Genomic DNA, 22,667 nt, shown 5'->3' with positions numbered 1-22,667 from the left:
TTCTTTAAAGTGGGCTTGGATTGGACAGCTTTTCAAACACAGAGGACACCTTCAAATAGAGGACTGTCCTCTGAGAGCCCTTATTATGGAGGACTGTCCTTCGTAAATAGGACAGATAGCCACCCTACTATTTGCTCAGGCATGGCTACTAACCTCTCCCAGCTAGAGTGGGGAAGGGAGAGAAAATAAGAAGGAATGTCTTTGTGGGGCTATTGAAATTAAGCTAATACCCTATTCAGATGACACGCTAAGCCATGGGGGTTAAGCATTTTGAGCTAAACATTGTGGCTTAGCGTGTCGTGTGAACCATTCCTAACCATGGTGGCTACATAACCATAGTTTAAACACATTCACTAACCATTTTTTGCAAAAGGGACAGCAGCCTAATCGTGGTTTAGCGTGCCGTCTGAACAGGCCCAGACAAGGAGGAGTGGCATGGTCTGGGCCCCCTCAAACCTGGCAGTGCTTCCATATAGAGACATGAGAATGGGAACAAGTGGAACTGGGGCATGTATCTGCTTCTACACTTAACTTCTGAGAGAGGTTCTGCATCCCGATTTTAGAACACAGCAGTGTTTACGTGGCACAGACATTAAGCCCTTGGGTTCAGAAGAAAGCAGGGTCTGTCTAGTCCAGCATCCTGTTTCCATTAGCAACCAGTCTTTATAATGTGTGGGTGGTTTTGATGAAGGCTTTATGAAAACAGATTTTGCCAGCTGTCACCATATTATTGGATAACCACCATTCCATTAATGATGTACAGTACATAGGCGTGTGTAGCACATTTCATTGGGGTGTGCACCCAGGGATTTTTTATTTTTTTTTATAAAAGTGAACATTTATTGAATACACAATCATAAAGGACATATTTATTCATTTATTTATTAAACATTGTAGACACTGATGCCCTACTACACATTCGGCTTGTCTGGCTGTGGGAGGGCCATCGCAGGAGAAGACTGAGGAGATGCTTATTGCTTGAGACATTAGGATGTGCCTGGGAACACCCAGCACACCCCTTGCACACCCCTATGGTACAGTGCAGACCTAAGTGGGGATGTGTATGTGTGTGCAAAGTGGCAGTGCTCCCTTCACAGTTTCAATGTGCAATAGCCAAGGCACATGAGTTATTTTGGCACCAGAAGGAGAGAATCCCACAAGCACCTCTTGCCCTACTACTCTTTGCTAGTAAAAAAAAAAAAGAAAAAGAAAAAGCAACAACTAACACTTGCCTCCCCTTTTGTGACAGCCCCCAACCAGCTGTCTGAGTTGGCTGCCTCACTTTCCCTAAAGGTAGGACCCTGTGCCAGTTCTAGTATCCTTATGCCCTGAATATCACTTGAGAAAAACCATCACTACTGGTTTGAGGATATAGGCAACCATATTATAGGCACAAAGGTTGGGCTGAAATTCTAAAGAAATTTTCTTCAAGCTGTGCGCCACACCAAAATGAGTTCAGATATGCCAGGTACATTTCGCCTCACCAGTGTTTTAAAGTGATTAGAGAGTGCACTCGTATATTATGCTCTTGACATCAACACAACATGCCTGTTTTCACTTAATGATAATCATTGTAACTGTGAGCTCCTTTTGTGTAATACAATGGGCCATAATTTCCATACAATTTGCAGTCATTAGCAGAGAGTACATTAGGCACGTCCAACCGGGAGTGCTCTTAGCATTTCATTTGAAGGACAGCAGCTTTGCAGTCATCACAAAAGGGAGGAAGTGGGGAGTTGGACTTGAATGGCTGGTAGAGATTATATATAGTACCCGGCTTTGCTCATATGAGGACTTTGGCTGTGCTTGACCCCTTGGCTTACCTCATGTGAAAAACACGAGGAATTGGGGCCTTTTTGCACATGGTTTCTTTTGCATGCCAAGGAGTGAGTGCAGGTTTTATACGGATGATGAGAGGGGGGTGCCACTGCTGCCGCCACCGCTGCCATCCCTCCCTGGCTTTTTCCTGGTGAATGAAGCCAGGGGAAGGGAGACTCTTCTCCCCACGGAGGCAGTGCAGGGGCATTCCAGCAGCCATTCTGCTCACTGGCTTACCCTCTCACCCCTGCCTGGGCAGACGCCGACCAACCATGGGTCGCCATCCATCCGGCCACGCCTCCAACGTGACCCCCGAGCAGCAGCAGCAGACAGCAATGCGCCTTCCTCGCTGTGCTCCAGACAAAAAAAGTTTGGGTAAATCCCCAACTTTTTTGCTTTGGAGCTTTGGGGGAAAGCTCCAGGATGCCTTCATGGTGGCTTCTGTGTCATATGATCAACCCCGAGCCATCATGCACCCACCCCGGGGCTTTTGTCACATATAGACAGCCCCCTTGTTTTGTTACTGCAGCAAATGTGTCCATACCCTTGTATACTAATTATAGCCCAATGGCTTCTAGAGTTATAAACAAAACCTAGGCAGCCTTAATAGTATGAAAAAGTGATTATATTATTGCCTTGGAATTTCAGGTATTTCATCCTTGCTCTTCATTTTGACATAAGGTGTTGGAGGGGAGAATGCACTTGCAATGCAATCCTATGCATGGCTATTCAGTATGTTTAGGATTGCAGCCTCCTTCTATAGATATCTCCAACCCATATCCAGATGCCTTTAAAGCAGCTGCTACCATGACCCTTTGGTTATAATTCAGAGAGGAATGAAAAGCTGAAATGCATATATCACTATTAAATATCATTATTACTTGATCCTGGATGTGTCCCTCCAGAGGCCATCTTTTCCACTGTCGAACAAATCTTACTATTAAGAAGTTTCTCCTAGTGATAAACTGACATCTGCTTCCTTGTCATTTCCACCCATTGGTGGAAATGGGTGGAGCAAAAGAGTACAAATCCACTTTGGCCTTAGCTAGACCAGGCTATATCCTGGGGTGATACCCAGGATCGTCCCTGTGCATCCAGATAACGCACAGGGGATCCCAGGCTCAGGGAGGGATCAACCCTCCCTGGCTCCAGGATATAGCCTACCCCTTTGGGCCCGGTATTTTCCATGGTCTCAGGCTGTGGCCCATTTTTGCGGCTTGACCCCAGCTATGTGTGATTACTTGTGCGTAGCCGGGAGCCGCACATGGGGTGCAGCACTCCCCAGGAGCGCTGCGCCCATTGGGGCAGGGTGGGGGGAGCGGGGAAAACAATTCTAAAAAAACATATCGGGGTCGTCCCTGCCTGATCCCGGGATATCCTGGGTGTCATTTACATGAACAAGGATGACCCTGGGACAATCCCGGGATAAACCTTAGGTCTAGCTAAGGCCTTTGTGAGCTCATTGCGCCTCATGTGTAAACGAGGGCAAGATCCCGTGATAATTGCATCACGGGCTCGCCCCTCCTCTCGCCTGGATTTTAAGGTAGGTCTAGCAAAGGCCTTTGTCTTCATGACAGCACTGATTTTTGAAGACAGCGTTATGCTTTCCCCTTAATCTTCTCTTTTTAGTTCTGAGTATGCTGATGATGGGCAACCCAGAGAAGAACCTCTGGAGCGGTTCTGGACAGGTTAATCTGTGAGAAGACATCCTCTCTTTTTATCATTAAATGGAAAGTTCTGTTTATTGAGCTCCAACTGAATAGAAGAAGACCTTGCTATCTCCTGCCATTTTTTCTTTTAATTCTGTGTCTTTAAAGAAATGAAAATTCAAAAGAATGAAATTAGGCCTGCTGTGCCTTGTTTAGCAAAAATAGCCTTCTAATTAATAGAATTACCTCCACTAATTCTTCCTTAATCTGATCAAGAAAGCTAGCTGTAGGAAACATTCTCCTCTAAACAGCAGCGCAAACACAAGAGAGTATCAATTTCACACCTCATCAAAGCAGCCAACAGGTTAATACAGGCTGGAGAACATAAACCAGAAAGGTAATTTACAATACAAAGCAGCTTCTACTGTGGGGAAAATGCTTATTGTTGGAACGCTGTCTAAACCACTGAAGAATGATTAATCCAGCCTGGGTCTCCTAGTAAACATTGTAATGGGGAAATGTAACCTGCATGGGGTATACATGTACTGGGGAGCCATCATTACGTGTTTACCCCTTGTATAAATGGGAAGGGTCATAGGGTCATATTGGAGCACATGAGCCAACTTCAACCTCTTCTATCTCCAGGTAGGGCCAGCAAAGAATCCTGCTTAAAAGGAAGAATCCTGGAGAATTGCTGCCAGTCGTTGTTGACAATACTGGGCTGGATGAACTAATGCTCTGACAGTATAAGACACCTCCCTATGTTCCTAACATACTTAAGGAACAAAGTAGATGGTTTTTTTTAAATGGAGAAGCCATAGCTCATTGGTAGAGCACATGTTTTGCATACAGAAGTTCTCTGATTCAATCCCTGGTATCTACGGTAGGGCTGGAAAAACTCCTTCTTCAAACCTTGGAGAGCTGCTGCCACTCACCATTGACAATACTGGGATAGATGGACCAAAGTTCTGACTCAGTATAAGGCAACTTCCTAGGACCCTGTCAAAACTCCACACAAAGATAAGATTCAGGCAGGGATGTTATTCACAAACAGTGATTGAGAAATCCCAGTTATCTAGTCATCGTCGAGGTGCCTAGAAAAGACATAGGAATGTGAAATGCTTTACGTCCTAACCCACAAGGTCGATGTGTGACTGGATATAGGCATCACGTCTTAATCCTTCTTAGGAACTACTAGAGAGCTAGAGTTGCAAAAAGCAAATAAATCAGCACCTAACACATCACGTCTTGCATCTCTACAAGTCAGAGACAAAATAAAGTAACAAATACAGGGGAAGGAAATCAATGCATGAATAAAGATCAAGAGTGGGATTTGGAAGGAAGGGTAATTACCAGTCCCTGAGTGGTTCCTTAGCAGCCTTTACACAAAAGGGCTGTTTGTAACACTGGTGAACAGCTGAAGGTTAAATATTTTCCCTCCTCCGCCATACATCTATTCCATCCCGACCCAGCCAGGGTATGTGTTTCTTGCCGAATAAGCACACTCAGAATCTCCTTTGCGATACACACTAGCAGATGGCATGCCAGACATATTGGAATTTGGGCTCCCCAGTCATTCCCCCTGTCTCTCTCCTTTTGGCAGTGAGCCAAGATACTGTCATTGAGGGAGATAGGCAGTCCCCACTTTCCCTCCCCAGCCCCCCCTAGCAGTGCTGGTTTCTTGAAATTCTGTACAACCAGCCTGTCTAGATTTTGGACTGAAATAACTTAATTCTCTTTCAGCTGCTCTTTCGGTTTTTGTTGCGACACACGTTTCTATCATGTATGGGGTGGAACCGATTTCATTCATACCTAGATCCAAATATTCTATCACTTGGTCACACACTGAAATGCACAGAGCAAATTCAAAAAGCGAACGTGGTTCAGGAGGAGGCAAGATGAGCCTTCCATTGGAGGGAGTTCAAGAGCAGGGGTGCAGCACCTCAGGCTGGGGGCCAAATCTGGCCCTCCTGGGTTCCGAAACTGGCCCTCCAAGGTTTTCCAGATAGCCATGTTCCCTTTCCCTGGCTCCCCCTGCTATCCTTGGCTCCGCCTACTTTCTCCCACCTACTGTTCATTAGGTGGATTATTTGTCAACTGAGCTGTGTTTGTGTAGCAAGTTCAACTACACTGAACTCATATAGTAAACATGAACATTAAGAACCTTGTCAGCAAAGCCAAGCATTTCTCAGCTAATGAGCAGCTGTCTTAATTGAATGTGGATATTTTTGAACAGTTGACCATTTGTTCCAGGAGATACAAATATCTTTCCCCAACGTAGTCACATTTTACCAACAATAACACGATTGTGTCCCATTGCTGGAGGATATGTACCTTCCTTCTTCCTGCCACAATCTCACTAGTGAATACAGACTGGAAAGTGGTTGTGCAAATGTAACAGGCACCTACTGATTAGTGCAGCCTTCCCCAACTCAGGTTCCTCCAGATGAGCTTTCTCCAAAGCTCTTCAGATGTGTTGGACTACAACTACCAAAATTTCTACTAGTCCTGATGGCTAAGTGCAACTCAGGTATCAGAAGCAGTAAACCTGTATACACTAGTTGCTGGGGAACATGGGTGAGAGGGTGCTGTTGTACCATGTCCTGCTTGTGGGTTCCTGGTCAACAGCTGTTTGGCTATTGTGTGAACATAGCGCTGGACTAGATGGACCCTTGGTTTGATCCAGCATGGCTGTTCTAATTTCCATATGGTATGGCCATGCTGATAGTTGCAGTTGTAGTCTAAAATATCTCCAGGACACCAGGTTGGGAGAGGCTGCTCCAGATGTTTTGACTACAATTCCAATCAGCTAACGCCAGCATGGCCAATGGGCAGGAATGATGGGAGAGGTATTCCAAAACATCTGTAGGGACTCAGGTTGCAGAAGGATGGGCTGCCATCTAATGCAGGTGTGGGAAACATGTGTCCCCTGGCCTCTGCTCTGCCACCATTATTCATTGGCACAGTGGTGGCAAAAAGCAACAACCCTGGTGGTTTATCACCAAATTCAGTGGCAAACTGCGAGGGATCTGTTGTGGTTTGCTGCCGAAATTCAGGCAAACCACTGTTTGTTTGTTGTTGTTGTTTTGCTGCTGCTGAGCTGCCAAATTTTATGGCATGGGGTGGCAGCAGCAGGAGGGCATCCTTGGGGCGGGGGTAGGGTGTATGAAAAGGCCTCCAGATCCACCAAAGGTGTCCACCCTGATCTAGTGACATACCAGCATGGGTATCACACAGCTGATCTCATCTCCTAAACATGCATAGGATTGTGGTATAACAGTGTGATCCTCCAATGTCTACAAAGAAGTAAGACCCATTAAGTTACTCCCCAAACAGCCTTAGAGTGTGAAACATGAGCTAGGAGGTTTAGGTTCTACCATAGCGATGAACCAATTGTCCTTAGGCAAGCCATATTTATTTGTTTAATTTCCTCTCCCGCAATACAAAAATAGTACCATTTATTTATTTTACTGTTTTCTCTACTGCTCCATCACCATTATAAAAAACAATTGTAAAATTAATCATTTAAATGTAATATAAAACACTGCCATAAAAGGCTCTTCTAAAGATTACTGAGATGTAAACCCTGAACATTCGAAAAGCACAATATAAGCATTATGTCTCACATTATAAATTCCATATTGTAGGTTAAAAAGAAAAAGTGGGCGGATTACACAGGCCAGCCATTTCCTGCTTAACAAAGATAGAATTCCCCAAAGACGTGTTGGGCAATTATGCCTTGATGCAGGTGTGGTGATTCTGGACTCATGCCAGTCTGGACATCACAGTCATTACAAGCTTTTATTATGCTAATCACATAGTCTCATCCCCTCACACAAGTTCTATCTCTGGCAGTCTGCCATTTTTGAAACCCAACCAGATGTGCCTGTGAAACAGCAATTCCTGCTTGCTGCTGAACATTGTTCTGCATATTTTGGGTGAGACTGCTATCAAAACAGATCTAGGAAGGCAAGTAGATCTGAAAATTCACAAATAATACTAATTTATGGTATGGGTTGTTGTGTTGTGCAAACCTAGCCATGCTAACAAACCATAGTTCGTTAATCATGGACGACTCAGAAAGAGAATCCATGGTTTGTTGTTGGGTTGTGAACTCCTGAACATTTAAACTATGGGTTGTCTGTACATGTGAACTCAGAACTGTGGGTTGTTGATGGGTTGTTTTGCTACAGAGGTGATGGCCTAAAATTGTTAAAACAACAACAACAACCCCAACCCCCAGCTGCTCCTACATGCCAGTACTGCAGCACTGCAAAGGCATTTGGGATACAAGGAGGGAGTGGGCAAAGGAGGGGAGAAACAAACAACCCGAGGAAACAAACTGTGGTTTGTTCAATCGTCTGTGAGATAAACCCTGAGTAGGACACCAAATCATGGTTTAAATAAATGAACCAGGTCATAGAGTCACTAAACGCCACCCTGAGATCCTCTTGATATAGGGCGGAATACAAATGTTTTATTAAATAAATGCTTTAATAAATAAAATAAATCAATAATCATCCATGGCAGCATTTGTTTTGGTCCTCTATGGAAATGTATTTTTTCTGTTCTTTAGAGGTTGGTTAGCTTTGACCTATATAGCTTCTATAGCTTTTAGAGTCATAGGAGGATTTTGCTTAGCTCTTGGATAACTGCGGAAATGAGGATGCTTGCATATGCATGCAGAAATGAGGATACATGTATATGCATGCCCAGGATCAATTTGGCCTACACTTAATTGCCAGGAGGATTTTAAAGCCTCCATTTACTTAGTCAGCATTTCAATTTTTAGGAAACAGACTTAGTTCTTGAGATACCTGTTTAATGTGATACTAACCATGATAACCTGCGAAGTCAAGATGACTTACTAGGGCGTAAGTACACTTAAGTTATGACTGCAACCTTAGGCTGGATCTACCTGGGGCAATCTCTGAGTTAATTGAAGACACTCAGTATACAATCTTCATCATGCTGACTGTTATTTGGTGGAGAAAGAGGAAAATGTGGTATGACATGGATAATGAAAGGCGCTGTGTGATAACTATCTTGTTATCTGTATGATTCCGGGTGCAAGATTAAAGCCAAATTATGACTTGGCTCACTGAACCTAATTTTAAAGGGTTGTTTTGTTTATTTCTGCTTATCTTTGCAGTTCAAGAATAGCACAATGTTAAGAAGTGTTTGAAATTAATATTTCTTATAATGGGAAAAGGCTAGAAGCACATGGATTCTGTCCAGCCCTATCACCAATTGCATACACTGGTCAAATATCACTCTAGGAGAATTCCCAGATGTCTACATAACGTAAAGAATCAGATCATTTTTTTAAAATTCAAACTGGACGGCCTTTGTTACTTACTTATTTACTTGCCTGACTATGAATTGGCATTTAGTTTTTCATGTTGTTTACAGGATACAGAACAAATTATCATAAGTGTACTTTATCAAAAGGCTCTGCTACTGCCCTTTCCTTCATAGAATTTAGAATGCCAGGTAACAAATTATGAAGAAATAATTTCTAGATTGAACTTATTAATTTTATATCAGTTTTGGAGAATATATTATTTACTAATATATTAATTTAAAAATCTCCAAGCAGTTTTTATATAAAATTATAGCAGTAATGCCCGACATTTCTGGGTAATAGTTTGAATTGTCCAGTACAATCTCCTATCTCTTTTAAGAGGAATGACTCAATAGTACAGTTACCATTTCATTCCAAATACAGTATATGCTACAATGTAGGCAAAACATATTATTACCATTTATTTTGTAATGTCCATTTTGGCATGTTTCTAGCCTGCCTTTCTTCTATCATAGAGTTCAAAGCAGCTTTCATGGGATTCCTAGGTGGTCCCCTATCCAGGCAGTGACCAAATCCAGACCTGCATCATGTGCCTAGCAACTGTGAGTAGGATACACCGACTTCACAATAAATGAATTTCTATTTATTATATTGCTTTGCAATAGTACTGATAGATAAATTGATCAAGTGTATAAATATAGCAAGGTAAAAAACACGAATTATTGTTAGGTTCAAATATAATTCATAATGTTAACATACAAATATTCAACTCAAGAAACTTACCTCTGTATATTTCCTCTTGTTTTAAAATCTGTCAGAAGTAGGACACACTAGAAGTGTAAAGTGGTCTGCCTATTTACGACCAGACTGACAAAACTCTGTGCTTCCACAAGTAAGATGTTCAGCTTTCTTTCTTTTTTCCTGGCACCCCCCTTGTGCCTTACAACTGCTAGGAAGTCAGAAACTTGACAGGGCAAGATTTTCTGGACATAAAAAGGAAATGTTGGGAAATGTTCACCTACCACATTTTTAGGAGCCTATTCCCTAGATATTAATATACCCAATCATCTTTGTTTAAGGGTATACAAGCTATCTTCAGAACAGCACTATCAAGAAACAGACACCTGCTAACCTACCATAAAATGCGATGCTTCTCACTCACAAAGCAATTAATGTTATTGCATTTCTTCCATCACATTGCATGTTAATTTACCTAATGCATCTTCTGATAATACTTTAAGTTCTTTGTGTGCAGGTACGAAATGGTGAAGGATACCATGCAACATTTTCTCCCTGGACTTTTTAAATAGAGCCAGAGCTGTTTCTCAACTGAGCTAAATTAGAGTAGATTATAGTAGAGGCAATTACAATGAAGGAAAAACATGGCAGGAGAGACAAAACAACAACAAAAACAACAACCAGAAAGAATGATTGTCTGACCTGAACTGAGAAATGTTATGAAACATTGAATTCTTTGCTAGAACTAGAAATGTGGTTTCAAGTGCTAAAGGTGGTAGCTCTTGCCCAGCCTTTGTTTGGATGCAACCTGAAGGGAGATTTACTGCTTAACTTGCTGCTGCATGAATGCACATGTTAGAATTCAGAATGGGATATATCCACTACTGTGCCAGTGCAACATGAAAAAACACTGCATACATTGCCAGGGTTGCAGAAACAGATGCCTCACTCTGTTAATGGTAGTGCTGACCCTGACAAGACTAGCTCCCCATTAAAATCCATGCATGAGTTACATATTGTGGGGTGTGACTGGCCCACCTCTTCTGATCTAGTTCAGGTTCTGGACTCTTTCCTCACATGGAGGAGACAAAAGAAGCTACAGGTGGTGGCAGGGCCAACGTGGGGGGCGGGGAGTTGGTACAAATTACCGGGGCCCAAAGGTTCAGAAGGGGCCCTGGAGCCTGACTATGTTGCATATGTTTTTGTCTTTCTCAATCGGATCATTATAATAATATAATAATCATTATGGTAATATTATTTGTTGTTTGTTTTTGACAACCATTTTAAAATCAGGGCATTTCAAAAATAATAATAATGATATACAAAATTCTGTCTGTTATTGGCCAATATACCAGGCAGGGCATTTTTGTTTTGTTTTTGTTTTTTGTTTGCACTTCAATACAAATCTTGTGTAAAGATTTTTAGCCAGTCTGCCCTTGTTGGTGTGGGTGGGTTTCCACTGGGGCCCAAAGCCACTCTTGGTGGCCCTGACTTTGGGTTTGGCTGATGGTAATTAATACACCAACTCACAAAATCAGCCTTTCTGTTGATCTGCAGAGTTTTCTGATGCCTGACGTCTCCTTTAACACAACTTTCAGAGCCAAAACAGATATTACTTAAATCTGTGTCTAAAGCTGATATCTTTGCCTGAAGTCTAGAGCAAGCGCAGGGCCTCCTGATCTGGATTGGGATCCATGTGTGCATGCAGTGGGGAAAGGGAGGCTTTTACAATCAAGATTGTTGCCCCTGCATCTACTCTACAGTCAAAATTTAAAAAAATGTCAAAGATGCTAGGTACAATTGTAAAGTAATGTCTCTTTTGGCATTTCTATTCAAGGCTGGAAGAGTAGAGGTATTTGGTTGGAGTTCACCATCATGTAATTGTTGGGGGTTGGATGTCAACTTTTTAATATTAGGCTCCCAGCTGTTCCCCATCTGGGCACTGAAGAGGCTCACACTTGCTTAACTTCAAGTTGTTACAGTACTGCATGCTCCCATTCGCTGAGGCTCCATATAAAATTTGCAAGAGCCAAGACCACAAAGAGTCTAATTAAATCCAAGGCACGTGGATCTGACATAAACTGAGGAAGAAATTAACTGAATACATGCTAAGGTGTTCAAGGCCATGTGAGTGCTTTCAGGTCTGAGCCAATTAGACCTCATTTCAAAAAACTTGTGTATGTTGGTTTCAGGCAAGTTTTATAACAAAGAAGAGAATGAGGGTGTTACCTTCCTTTTGTCACATGATAAATCTAGGCTCATCCTATGCACTCCGTGAAGTACCAAGTTCGCAAAAAAATAATTAAAAAAAATGCCCAGGTTGGCACATGATTCTGAAGCTAAACTTCTATTGTGCCAGGTTAGATCAAAATGATTGAAAGGTGGAAGATTAAAGTGTTTTATAAAGCCCTTTGGCAGTAGGCAGGGCAAATGTTCAGTGATCTAATCCTTAGGTGTGCTTAGAATGGATAATGTTTTTTGTTTTGGTTCGCACTTGTCCTCTCAATTAATCACCAGTTATTTCTGATGAGAAGTAAAATTGTGATTTGCATTTGCTTCTGCAAAATGGGTGAAGCAAATTCAAATGAATTAATATTTTCATCAAGCTATCCACCACGATCCCAAGATCCTTTTCCTAGTCAGTCAGCACCAGCTTACTGGTGCAATCAGCATATATATGGTTAGGATTCCTCCACCCCACTCCACCAAGGTGCATTAAATTACACTCACATTGAGCTGCAAATAGTATTTGCCATTTTATTGCTCATTCCCCCAGTTTGGGGAGATCTGTTTTGAGCTTTTTGCAATCCTTTTGTGTGCATGTGTTTACTACACAGTGAACGCATGTGAAAACACTTAGAATGGAACCCTGAAAGGGCTTGGTGCGAGAAATGAGTTTCCAGATTGAAATCCCTGTTGAGCTATATGAGGCTCACTGGATTGGTTTGGGAAAGTGGCACTCTCTCAGAATTTGCAGGGCTGCAGTGCTGCTTTGGGCTTCTTGGAGGAAAGCTGGATACAAAGGCTCCCAGTGCCAGTGCAGTGCCCTTTTAAAAAAGGAAACCCCAGCAGGCCCTGTAGTGGGGCCCAGAGGCATTCTGGGGAAATGAAGATGGCAGGCGGCTGCAGCCTCACTCACCGGCCATTTTGTGTCGCAGCTCTGGACTGAGTGCTGTTAGCCCACTGTCATAGTAAAACTGTTACGTTTAAACAGAGATGGGCAACTTTGGAGGGTGCAGGGGTTAATTTCCTCCTCTGGAATCCACCAAAATTTCTGCCACCATGCTCCTGATTTTGCCACTGAAACCTGGCGGCACAGCGCCAGCAAAATAAGCCACGGTTTTCCTTTTTTAAAAGGGCACTGTGAGCATTCACCTTTTGGGAAAGCAAAATCCTTCTCCTGGGGAGTGTCATTTTGCTTTTTAAGAAGATGTGTGCTCCTGGCGAAGCAGCATATGCCTTGTTTCAAGAGAAAAAGGGAGGGCTATTGGTGCTAGCACCCAGGGGCACTATCAGATTAGTGGTGGGAAGGGAGAGGGCATCTTGCTCAGAGTCCCACTGAACTCTCAGGGTCCCTTGCCCTACAATATGCAGTCAGTAGGGGTGGGGAAAGTCTTTTGCACACAGCTAAGAAGATCATTTTTTGACTCTTTTGAACCCGAGTGTCTGCTGGGTTCAGGGACAGCTCTAAATTTGGAAGAAATGGGACAGCGACCCTCTGCTCCTCCCCCACCCACCTGTGGCAGAAAAATCCCTCCCCCCCCCCCTATATGATTCAAGGCACCAGTATGTAATTGCTGATTGCCACACATGATCTTCTCCTGCCCTACTCTGACAATGACAGTAGAATCCTCCCCTGCCCCAATGAGCCCCAGATCGCCATTGGTGGCGTTTTAGTTTTAATCCATATCCTAGACCACTGTCTGGATTGAACGAAGGGTCTCCATGCAACAGAGAGCCACGTTCAGCCTGGGGAACAATGTAGCCATCCAGAACAATGCGCCCTCTCCCGGGTACGGCCTGCAGAGGTCAGTATTCCAAGTGGGACGCTGGTAACAGCAGCGCTCGCTGCCAGACTCTTCCTCTACCAAGAATTCCTTCAAGAGGGCAGGGCTTGCTTCCATCTGTGCTCGCCTTCCCTGTGCATTGTGGGGTTCGTAGTCTTCGAGGGCTAGAGGGTCACTCGGGCGTGCTGGAGCCGGGACTACAAATCCTACAATGCCGCAGGGTTAACTGGCTGGCCGTTCCTTTTGAATGATTTCACTGCGGTTTACATTCCCAGCGAGTTTCGCAGCAGCAGGAATCATGGTGTAAGGAGGCTCCGGATCGCTGGCGTGTTCGGCAGGCAGGGCGATCCGGGGCGCACGGAGCCTGCCCGTTGAATGGCAGCCTGGGCAACTGGCGCTGGAGGAGAGGGGACCATGGTTGCTCCAAGGCTGGCGTGGTTTTAAAGGCTGCAGAAGGGGTGGGGGGTGGGGGGCTGCCGCTGGATCCATCCTCCCTGCTTGCGCTCTCGCTCGCTCGCTCGCTCCCTGCCGCATTTCCGTCCTTCCCCACGTCTGGAAACCCCCCTCGCGCAGCCTTGCCCGCGAAGATGTCTCTGGCCGTGGAAGAGGAAGAATACACCAAGCTGGTGATGGAGTCGGAGCCCGAGTGGCTGCGCACCGAGATCAAGCGGCTCTTCCAGGAGCTGGGCGAAACCACCCGGGAGAAGATCCAGGCGGCGGAATACGGGCTGGTAGTGCTGGAGGAGAAGCAGCAGCTCAAGCAGCAGTATGAGGAGCTGGAGCTGGAGTACGAGACCATCCGGACCGAGATGGAGCAGCTGAAGGAGGTGAGGCGGCGGCGGCGGCGGGAGGGGTGGGGTGGGGTGGATCGTGCGGGGACAGGAGGGGCTGCGTTGTCTATTTGCGAAGTTGCGGGGAGGAGGGTAATGAAGGGGCGATGCGTGCTGTAGGAGGGATGGTCCCTCTCGAATGCCGCCTGCTTTCTGCTGCGAAGAAATCTAGAAAGCAGAAGCGGAGGCTAGTGGTTAGAGCACAATTGGGAATTTCGTGAACGAGGGCCTTGCGCTCTCTAGACCGTTTAATCCACTGTGTGCGTGATATATAGATAGAGGGAGGTGGTGGGTGCACTTCATTTCTCACGTCCAGTTACACGCAGGAACTCGCTTGATTTTGCACGTTTGTAACCGAAGTCGTAGGGGTCTGATGGTCGTGGAGCGTTCTGCGGAAAGCGTCCCCTGCCCCACGTCCAGCCCATCGCATCCCAAGACGTTCAAAGGCCGGCAGTGCCGCGTGTCCGGTCCTGCCTCTCCTGTGGTGTGTGTGTGTGTGTGTGTGTGTGTGTGTGTGTTGGGTGCGTGGCGACTGCAGCGCCTTGCAAACCCTCCCCCTGCTTGGGACGTCCTGTAGGGAGCCCTCGCCGGAAGGCAGCTGCTGGCTGCATCATCCTTTGATTTTCCATCCAACTCACTCGAGTCTCATCGCCCCCCGCCCCCGTTTCCCCCGTGCAATGCGGTGTCACAGGAGCAACCAGGATCCGGAGCCTTCGCCCTCCTCTCTCCCTCCCCCCTTTCTTTTGCTGGCGTAATGCCGTGCAGCCCCCTTAAAGGGGAAGCTCAGCAATTCTGTTAATGCACCGTGTCCTTCCCGTGACATCTGCTGTATCTTCTTGCACTGCCGTGAAATGTGAGGGATAGAGGATACTTTGAGATTAATACCCTTGAGCTCGGATGACAGTTTGCTCACCAGAGACGGCTATTCTCTGTCCTTTCCCCTTGCAGACCTCTCATACCTGTTGGTTATGAGATTGCATTCCATTTTCTATTTAATGGCAGGGAATCCAGTATAGGCCTCTGCAAGAAGCGTGTGTGTTCCTTGTTCCAAACTGCGTCTTTAGAATTAGGTACATCTGATTGAAGTTATTTTATACAACTTCTGCAGCATGTTACATTGTGTCTTCAGGTGTACAGTTCTTATATTTTGGGAGCATGGAGTCTCAGGACTTGACCATATTGCCTAACCCAAGTGAAAAAACGATACTGCCTTTTAAAACAGAAAATCATATTTAAGGATTCGTTTTAAAAGTTTTCTCTGCTCATAGGTTGCAGTATTGATATTTGGCAAATGGAGAGGAGGTGTATTGGAAGCAACAGAATAAACTGATTAAGGATCAGTGAATAAATTACTATCGCCTTTCACAAGGCTGCAGTAAGTCAACTATCTTGCTTGCTCAGGATCCTAGGAATTTGATAGCAGTGCTTAGGAATTCAAAATCCTTATAATCTGATATTTTCTCTCTCAGTATAGCCCATTCTGTGCTTACGGTTATAAAATATATGCTCTTTACCGAATATCCATTTATGAATGATATTTTGAAGAGGCAATTAAGGCCTTTTATGTAGTTCCCCTACAGCAGGGCTGGGGAACCTCATTTGGGCCGGATGATGTCAGGGACAGGGCCACAAACCCTGGTGTCTACCAGTCCCTGGCTGAAGTTTCAGCTGGAGCTCCTCCACCTGGTTCTTCAGTTGAGGACCTGGCTTTGCTGCCTGAGACTTCTCCTGGCTGAGGAAAACCCTCCCGTAACAAAGCTGAGTCCTTGACTGAGGCTTTGGCTCCTTTAGCTGGCATCTTTGCCAATGGGGAGGACACAGGGCAGGCAAAGCACTTTGTATGCTGTTCGCCTTCCCAGTTGGGACAGTGAGTGATGCACCGAAGGGAATTTCTGCAGTTCTCTCTAATCAAGGCTACATACACAATCCTCCATTTGTTTTTAAGTTCTCACAGCCTCTCTGAGGTAATGGAAGAAGTTGGTGATTCCCATGATTTCTGATTATTTGGGCCTAGTTTAAGCAGATGACATCCCTCTCTCGCCCATGATTCAGTTTGTCTTTCTAGGTTTTCTTCTCCTGGGCATCAGTTTTTACCTTCTTTTAGTGGTGCTCTGACAGTTTATTGTGCAAACAAATGTAGTTCTTCCTCCTGTCCTGTTGGGGGCATGGTCCTTAGGATTGAGGGAAAGTATGAACATTGTTTTGCTTTCTTCCCTCCTATTCAGTAACAAGGCAAGGAGAAGAGCTCGGAGGAAGATTGTGCTGGCCCTCATACATTGTACTGAATGATGAATTAGGAAGTGGGAGCCAGTTATCTCTTGGATGTGCATTAGAAACAGCTAATGCTGGAGCAAAAACAGAGAAGGGAGCCTTTGAGGGAGATAAAGAACAACTGTGCTTTTATTGTGGCATCACATGTTAGTAATTTGCTAGCCACAGGGGCAATAGTGCAGGCCCAGCTTAAATATCTACTTAAAAGTTCAAAACTTGACTCTGATGTAATTAAACAGTTCAAGTCCCTGTGCTGACACAGTTTCCTAAGAAAATCTATCTTATAGAAATGTTCTTAATATTGTCCCCACAGTCAAAGCAAAAGAGTTTTTACGAAGGTGCCATTAATTAAAGCAGGGTGTCTTTCAGGCCTCATTTTAAATTATGCACGTTTTCATTCTTTTTAGTTGCTGGAAATGTATGTCTATAAAGTCATGGGTATATCTGAAAATGCTACTGTGGAGTTATAGGAAAAATACTTATAGGGAATGTGGTTGTCTGCATTGTCAGCAGTTTAATCTCTGTTTGCTCCCTATAGTCTACCCCTCCTATTCTGTAGCATGTGTTAATGTAACTTTTGCATCCATCAACATAAACACAGATAAGAGGCCTTTTTGTGTCTTGGTTGGAAAAGGGGACTGGATTTCCAGTGATCAGGTAAAGGAGTGATCCAGTGATCAGGTATCCATTCCAAAGCTTGTTGTCCCTCCCTATGACTTCTAGAATTGGAATATATTTTACTGGAAGTATAAGCAGATAGTTGCAAAGTTTTTCAGTCTGTATAAGTAAGAGGATTAATCTTTTGTTTGTGCAGAATTTTCTTTTATGTGAGTAGAATATACAGTGTTGACACTGACTGAGTATGGGCTGGGCTTGGGAAAATTATAGTTCTTTAAAACTTTATGATGTTATGGAGAAATCTGGACCTCATTAGGGATTTTCTAAATCTTTAACAGATGTACACTGAGCAGTCTGGAAAAAGAACTCTTAGTTACAGTTTTTTTTAAAATATATATATACAGAAACTTGGTATTTTGTATGCTTGCTTTGAAGTTTTTCAGTCTTACCCTGTGCATTTTTAGTCTGATCTTAGTGGGATGTACTCACTAAGTTGCTAGGTTTAACCCTGAGTCAAATTAGCTTTAGAGCTAGCAAATATTCTACAATGGCAGTTACTGAGGTTATGAGTCACAAGACCTTTTTACTCAGGGGTAATATCCAACTGCAGCCACTCTGCTTAAACAATTGGTGTAGCACTGGCATAAGTGGCTTATAGTACAATGGCAATAGCATATGTTTAAGCTACGGTTTTTCCAGGATGTGCTTGCTATTGGTGTTGCCCAAGAGGTCAATTATGGTAGCACTATGTCAATGGTGTAAGTGGAGCAGAAGCATTGGATACTGCCCTAGGTTTCCAAGGTGACAATATTTAGGCCCTGTCCGCATCCCAAGGCACAATACTATGACACAGTACAAAGAGTGGAACTAGCAGTTGGATGAGGTTATGCAGCAAGGTCTGATCACTCTGTGTTCAATGATATCCTATATACTGAAAATGTGTGCCTGTGGAATTGGAAACCACTTTAGGATGTACTCAGTGGGTTGAATCCAATGCTATCATTCTGCTGACTGAATAAGTGCAGGAACAGGAATCCAGTTGATATACCGTATTTCTTCGATTCTAAGATGCACTTCCCCCCCATATAAACATCTCTAAAAACGGGGTGCGTCTTAGAATCACAGGTGCATTTATTATTTCTTAGAATCAAAGCTTTTTTTCTGTTGGTGGTACTGAAATTAGTGTGCGTCTTACAATCGATGGCTTCTTAGAATCGAAGAAATACGGTATGTTACTACTTCTCAGCATTTTTGTTTAAAATGCAAAGAAGCCTGCTGAATCTGGAGGCCTGCCCTTTCTCCGTGTTATTTCACAAGTCTAAACAAACCTATTTAAAAGGAAAAATAAGAATTGTTATGAGCCCTTCTGTTGAAATGATTGTATACTCACATTATTACATGGTTGGAATTATGAACACCTGTTGGTCTGTAATGTAGTCCCTGACTTTCCCATTCTCTCTCAACTTAAGTTATGGAATTTTCTGTGTCCTCTTTCAGTTATTAGTGGAGGTGGAAACATCCTGTGAAACTGAATACAGCTCAACTGTTTGTCAGGCTGTGATGAAAAATGTGCAATGTTATTTCATTTGAGAAGGAAATGATGCAGCTAGAACTTGTACAGTTACCATATTTGTCCTCTTTGTCATTGTCACTCTTTACCAGTGTTCTTGGATTAAGCAGTGAAATTTTAATGGGTGTGGAAGCTCAGGTTTGCATAATAGCTAAACAATGGGAACAATGCCACATGAATGACATCCATTCCAATCCTGCCAGTGTGGCCCTTGCAGGAAACAGGTGTCTGTGCACTGTCCACCTTGCTGAATGTGCTTTCTGAGATATTGCGGATGGTAAACATCTCCGCAGCTACTGCCTTGTGCACATCCCCTAATCGGCACTGTTAGGTTTTGGAGTTTATACATGGTGCCCCATCCCATCTTCTGTCCTTTTGACAGCTCACTCCATCCTTCTGTTTTATCAGATACATGCATGGGAAGCCTCACATGTGGAAACATGATCACTGTCTACTACAGTGCATGGTGATCTGTGGATAAAGCTCATCATTTTTGTAGAGGAAGTATGAAGTATGACATGTCCTCAGTCCCTTGAGAAGATGACACTTCTAAAGGTAGCTGAGAGCTTGTCCATACTTTATAGCTGTTCTTTGAAGTTCCAGGAGATATGAAACTTCTGTGATTATTCTTAACTGGTCTTTGCAGAATGACTGCTTCAAATCTGTCACATTGCATTTCTCTTTATAACAGCATTTTCCAAACAGGTCTTCTCCAGATTTTAGGACAACAGATCCCATAATCTGTGATTATTGCCCGTGATGGCTGCTGCTGCTGGAAGTAGTAGCCCAGAACATCTAGAGGTTGGGGAAGTCTACTGTACATTACGAGAAAGGGGAGTTTTTAACCTCATGATGCTCATCCCACTGACCCCCTCACCCTCATTTGACAACCTAGATATTCTGTAGGTTCTGAAAGCCATTGAGCATAGGTCCTAGTTGGACTATTTTTAAAAAATGTTTTCTTTTAATTTAAAAACACACAGACATACACAGCTAATATCCTTTCAAGTATTTGGGAAAGCTCCAGAAGGTTCACCAACCACTGCCTTTTGGGGGATGGGTAGGGGTAGTGGTGGAGGCATTTAGCTGCCAAGCTGATAAGTACTGGACTTCACAAGTTCAGTGTTAGAAAAAATGATGTACTAAATTGTATAACTCGGATCTGACTTTTTTATATATATATTTATTAAGGACTGGGTATTGGCAGTGAACCAAGAGGTAGGAAAGAGATTATATTGCTGGGAGTAAGGTGCAGTGTGGTTAGTAGTGGTAGAGGAACTTGGAGTTGGGGATATTGAGGAGGTTCTGGGTTGTATCAAATGTTAGTCTAACTTAAGTCCCATTCATTTCAATGGATATTAGATACAACCCTCTGCAAGATGCACACATTATTTTTCCTGGCCAATGGGAATTCTTGAGTTTTCGCTGTCTTTTCTGCATAACCACAAGTATTAGAAACAGTGACAACAACAAAGAGAGAAATTTAGTTTTCTTGGGTTATTTTCTAAAGTGCTCACCTATGAAAATAGTCTCTGTTATCTCCCCCCCCCCATTTGATTTAAGTGTACCATATTTTCTCTGTCTTTCATCCATTACTTTTAACTGGAGAAAAAATATCTTGGATTTTCAAGAATTCAGTGCTTTGCTACAATACACACAATCTCACCTTTACTTTCCTGTAAGTGGTTCTATTTTAGATAGTACTACCGTTATAAATCAGGATTACCTGTGAGCTTTTGCTGAGTCAGCTTTGGCTGAAGACCGTGATTGTATGCAGAGCCTAATCACCAGCTGTCTTGGTGATTTGTTGAAAAAACCGAGGTCTACTATCTCTACTTCAAAGGAGGTTATCTGCTCTGCATGGTGCTTTGATCTGTATTTGTGATGTCAGCTAGATTTATAGCTAGCTAAAAACTTAAAATTAAGCTGCCTGCTGCCTGGAGCTGCTTTCTGATTGGCTGGGAAGTCCATTGGGCGTTGTTCTCATGATTAAATTCCATGGTGCACACAGACCTGAAAATGCACTGAATTATTAATTTCTATCAAGGAAGGACTGTGCATAATAAAACATAAATATATGTAAGATGGCATTGCTGGCTTAAGCGGCTAGAGGCGTTAAATTTACTTCTCTGTACATATGTAAAGAATTGAGCTGTAGTTTGTATGGTTGGTGGGAAAATCTCCAAATTGGTACAAATTTCATTTGTGGATGTGTGTGCGCCCCCCCAAATTCCTAGTATATCCAAAGAGGTTGTGCACCCCTGTTTTAAAGTGTTTGCAGGTGCAATATTTCAAAGTCCAAGACCCTATTAACATTTTGTGATAATTGTTCTGAGTGAAACTCCGCTCAGGGAATACAGTACTAGTGGAAAGAAGTTGGATCCAATCAAATGTGCAAGTAAGTTTGTGCTGCTATTTTCGGTCTTATTTTGTGTTAATGCTGTTTTTTTATATTTTGTGTTTGATGGGATTGTATTTTAAACATGGACTTCAACTGGTGGTTTGTGAACCAAAAGTGGGTTGCAAAGTCAGTCCAGATGGGTCACAGCAAAGCTGTTGCTGCCATGTTGGGCATGGAGAAAATGGTAAAGTTGGTCCCATGTTGCAGGTTGGGAGCCTGAGGTGGGTCTCGGGTGTGGACCAGTTGAAAACCAATGATGTTAGTTAATGTTGTTTTGTTGCTGCTGTCTTTATATTTTATATGTAAGCCATCCTGAACATGTTTAAAATTATCTGGCAGGGCAGAATTTCACCCCCTTCCCAGCCCAACAAATAAATAACTAGCATAGAGCACAGTCCACCAGGGAATTCTCCTGTGCAATTTGTATTGAAATGCTATTGTGAAGCTTTGCCCAAGAAAATGTACTGGTGGATTGTGCCCCATGAGCTCGATCTGTGTGGTGTGAGCCAATGTAAAAATCTTAACAGTGTTTCCCTTTTAATTAAAAAAAGGGTAAAGGGCTGAAGGAAATAGCTTGGTCATTATATTTATGATGAACATATCTGCTTTGATATATTAGGTTTAATTTTTAATAGTTTTTTAACCATGAATTAGCATTGAAGGAGCTAATTCATGTATTCCAGTTTTCCTTGTGCAGGGTGTTTAGAAGAACCAGTTGGACTGCATATTGTGGAAGCTCTTATTTATGCATAGGTAACATTCTCTTAAGGCTGCAATCCTTCATTCGCTCCCCTAGAGTAAGCCTTACTGAATGCTTAACATCATCTCTCTCTATCTCTTTCTCTCTCTCTTTCATTCTCCCTTCCCTTTCTCTCACCCATCTTGTCCTTCAACTCCACATACACACAACATGGTTAGTTGCTCAGAGCTTGGAATCCTGAGTTGAAAGACAGCAGTTAAGGAGCAGAAAGGGCTCTTGGAGCTGTGTTTTAAGACTTACGTTTCGTCTGTCATTTAAAATAATCTTTGCCATCCCTGATGTTGTTGGGATATTCTTAGTAGCATTTTCACAACTTGCCCCACTTCCTCTGGTCATTTTTACAATGGGCCCATAAAAATGGAGGCTGGAAAGCTGTGCGAAGCAACTTTGTGTTGCTGCCCTTGAGTTTCAAATCAAAATAACTTTGCATGTTTACCTTCAGGTAAGAGTTGAATTTGTCTTTAAATGAAAGGCCATATTTAAGGCTCACATTTGTAGAAGGCAAATCCTTGTGATTTGAAAATGGTCTCCTTCTTAACAATGGGGGTAGCTCAGAAGTGAATAACTTCGCCATTTCCTTTCCCCCCAGTCTGCTGTATGTGAGGTTATGACTAATCTGTTACACTGCAGGGCCATAAGGCTACTTCCAGTGTGTGATTCATTCTCCAGGCATTCATCTGTGCTTTCTCTGTCCACTTCT

At 43.3% G+C, this 22,667-nt stretch overlaps 1 protein-coding gene across 3 annotated transcripts in view; it reads left to right on the top strand.

The window, feature by feature from the left end:
• The first annotated feature begins 14,082 nt into the window (after positions 1 to 14,082).
• Positions 14,083 to 22,667, top strand: part of BICD2 (BICD cargo adaptor 2) — a 100,012-nt gene continuing 91,427 nt past the window's right edge. For all 3 annotated transcript variants that reach the window (XM_063121269.1, XM_063121268.1, XM_063121267.1), the window contains exon 1: positions 14,083 to 14,344. In XM_063121269.1, coding sequence (XP_062977339.1) covers positions 14,105 to 14,344 — 240 coding nt within the window. In that variant the 5' untranslated portion in view covers positions 14,083 to 14,104. The remainder of the gene's footprint in view (positions 14,345 to 22,667) is intronic.

The sequence above is a fragment of the Elgaria multicarinata genome, chromosome 3, assembly GCF_023053635.1.
Source record: "Elgaria multicarinata webbii isolate HBS135686 ecotype San Diego chromosome 3, rElgMul1.1.pri, whole genome shotgun sequence".
Classification (NCBI taxonomy): domain Eukaryota; kingdom Metazoa; phylum Chordata; class Lepidosauria; order Squamata; family Anguidae; genus Elgaria; species Elgaria multicarinata.
This window is presented reverse-complemented; position numbering and strand designations above follow the sequence as displayed.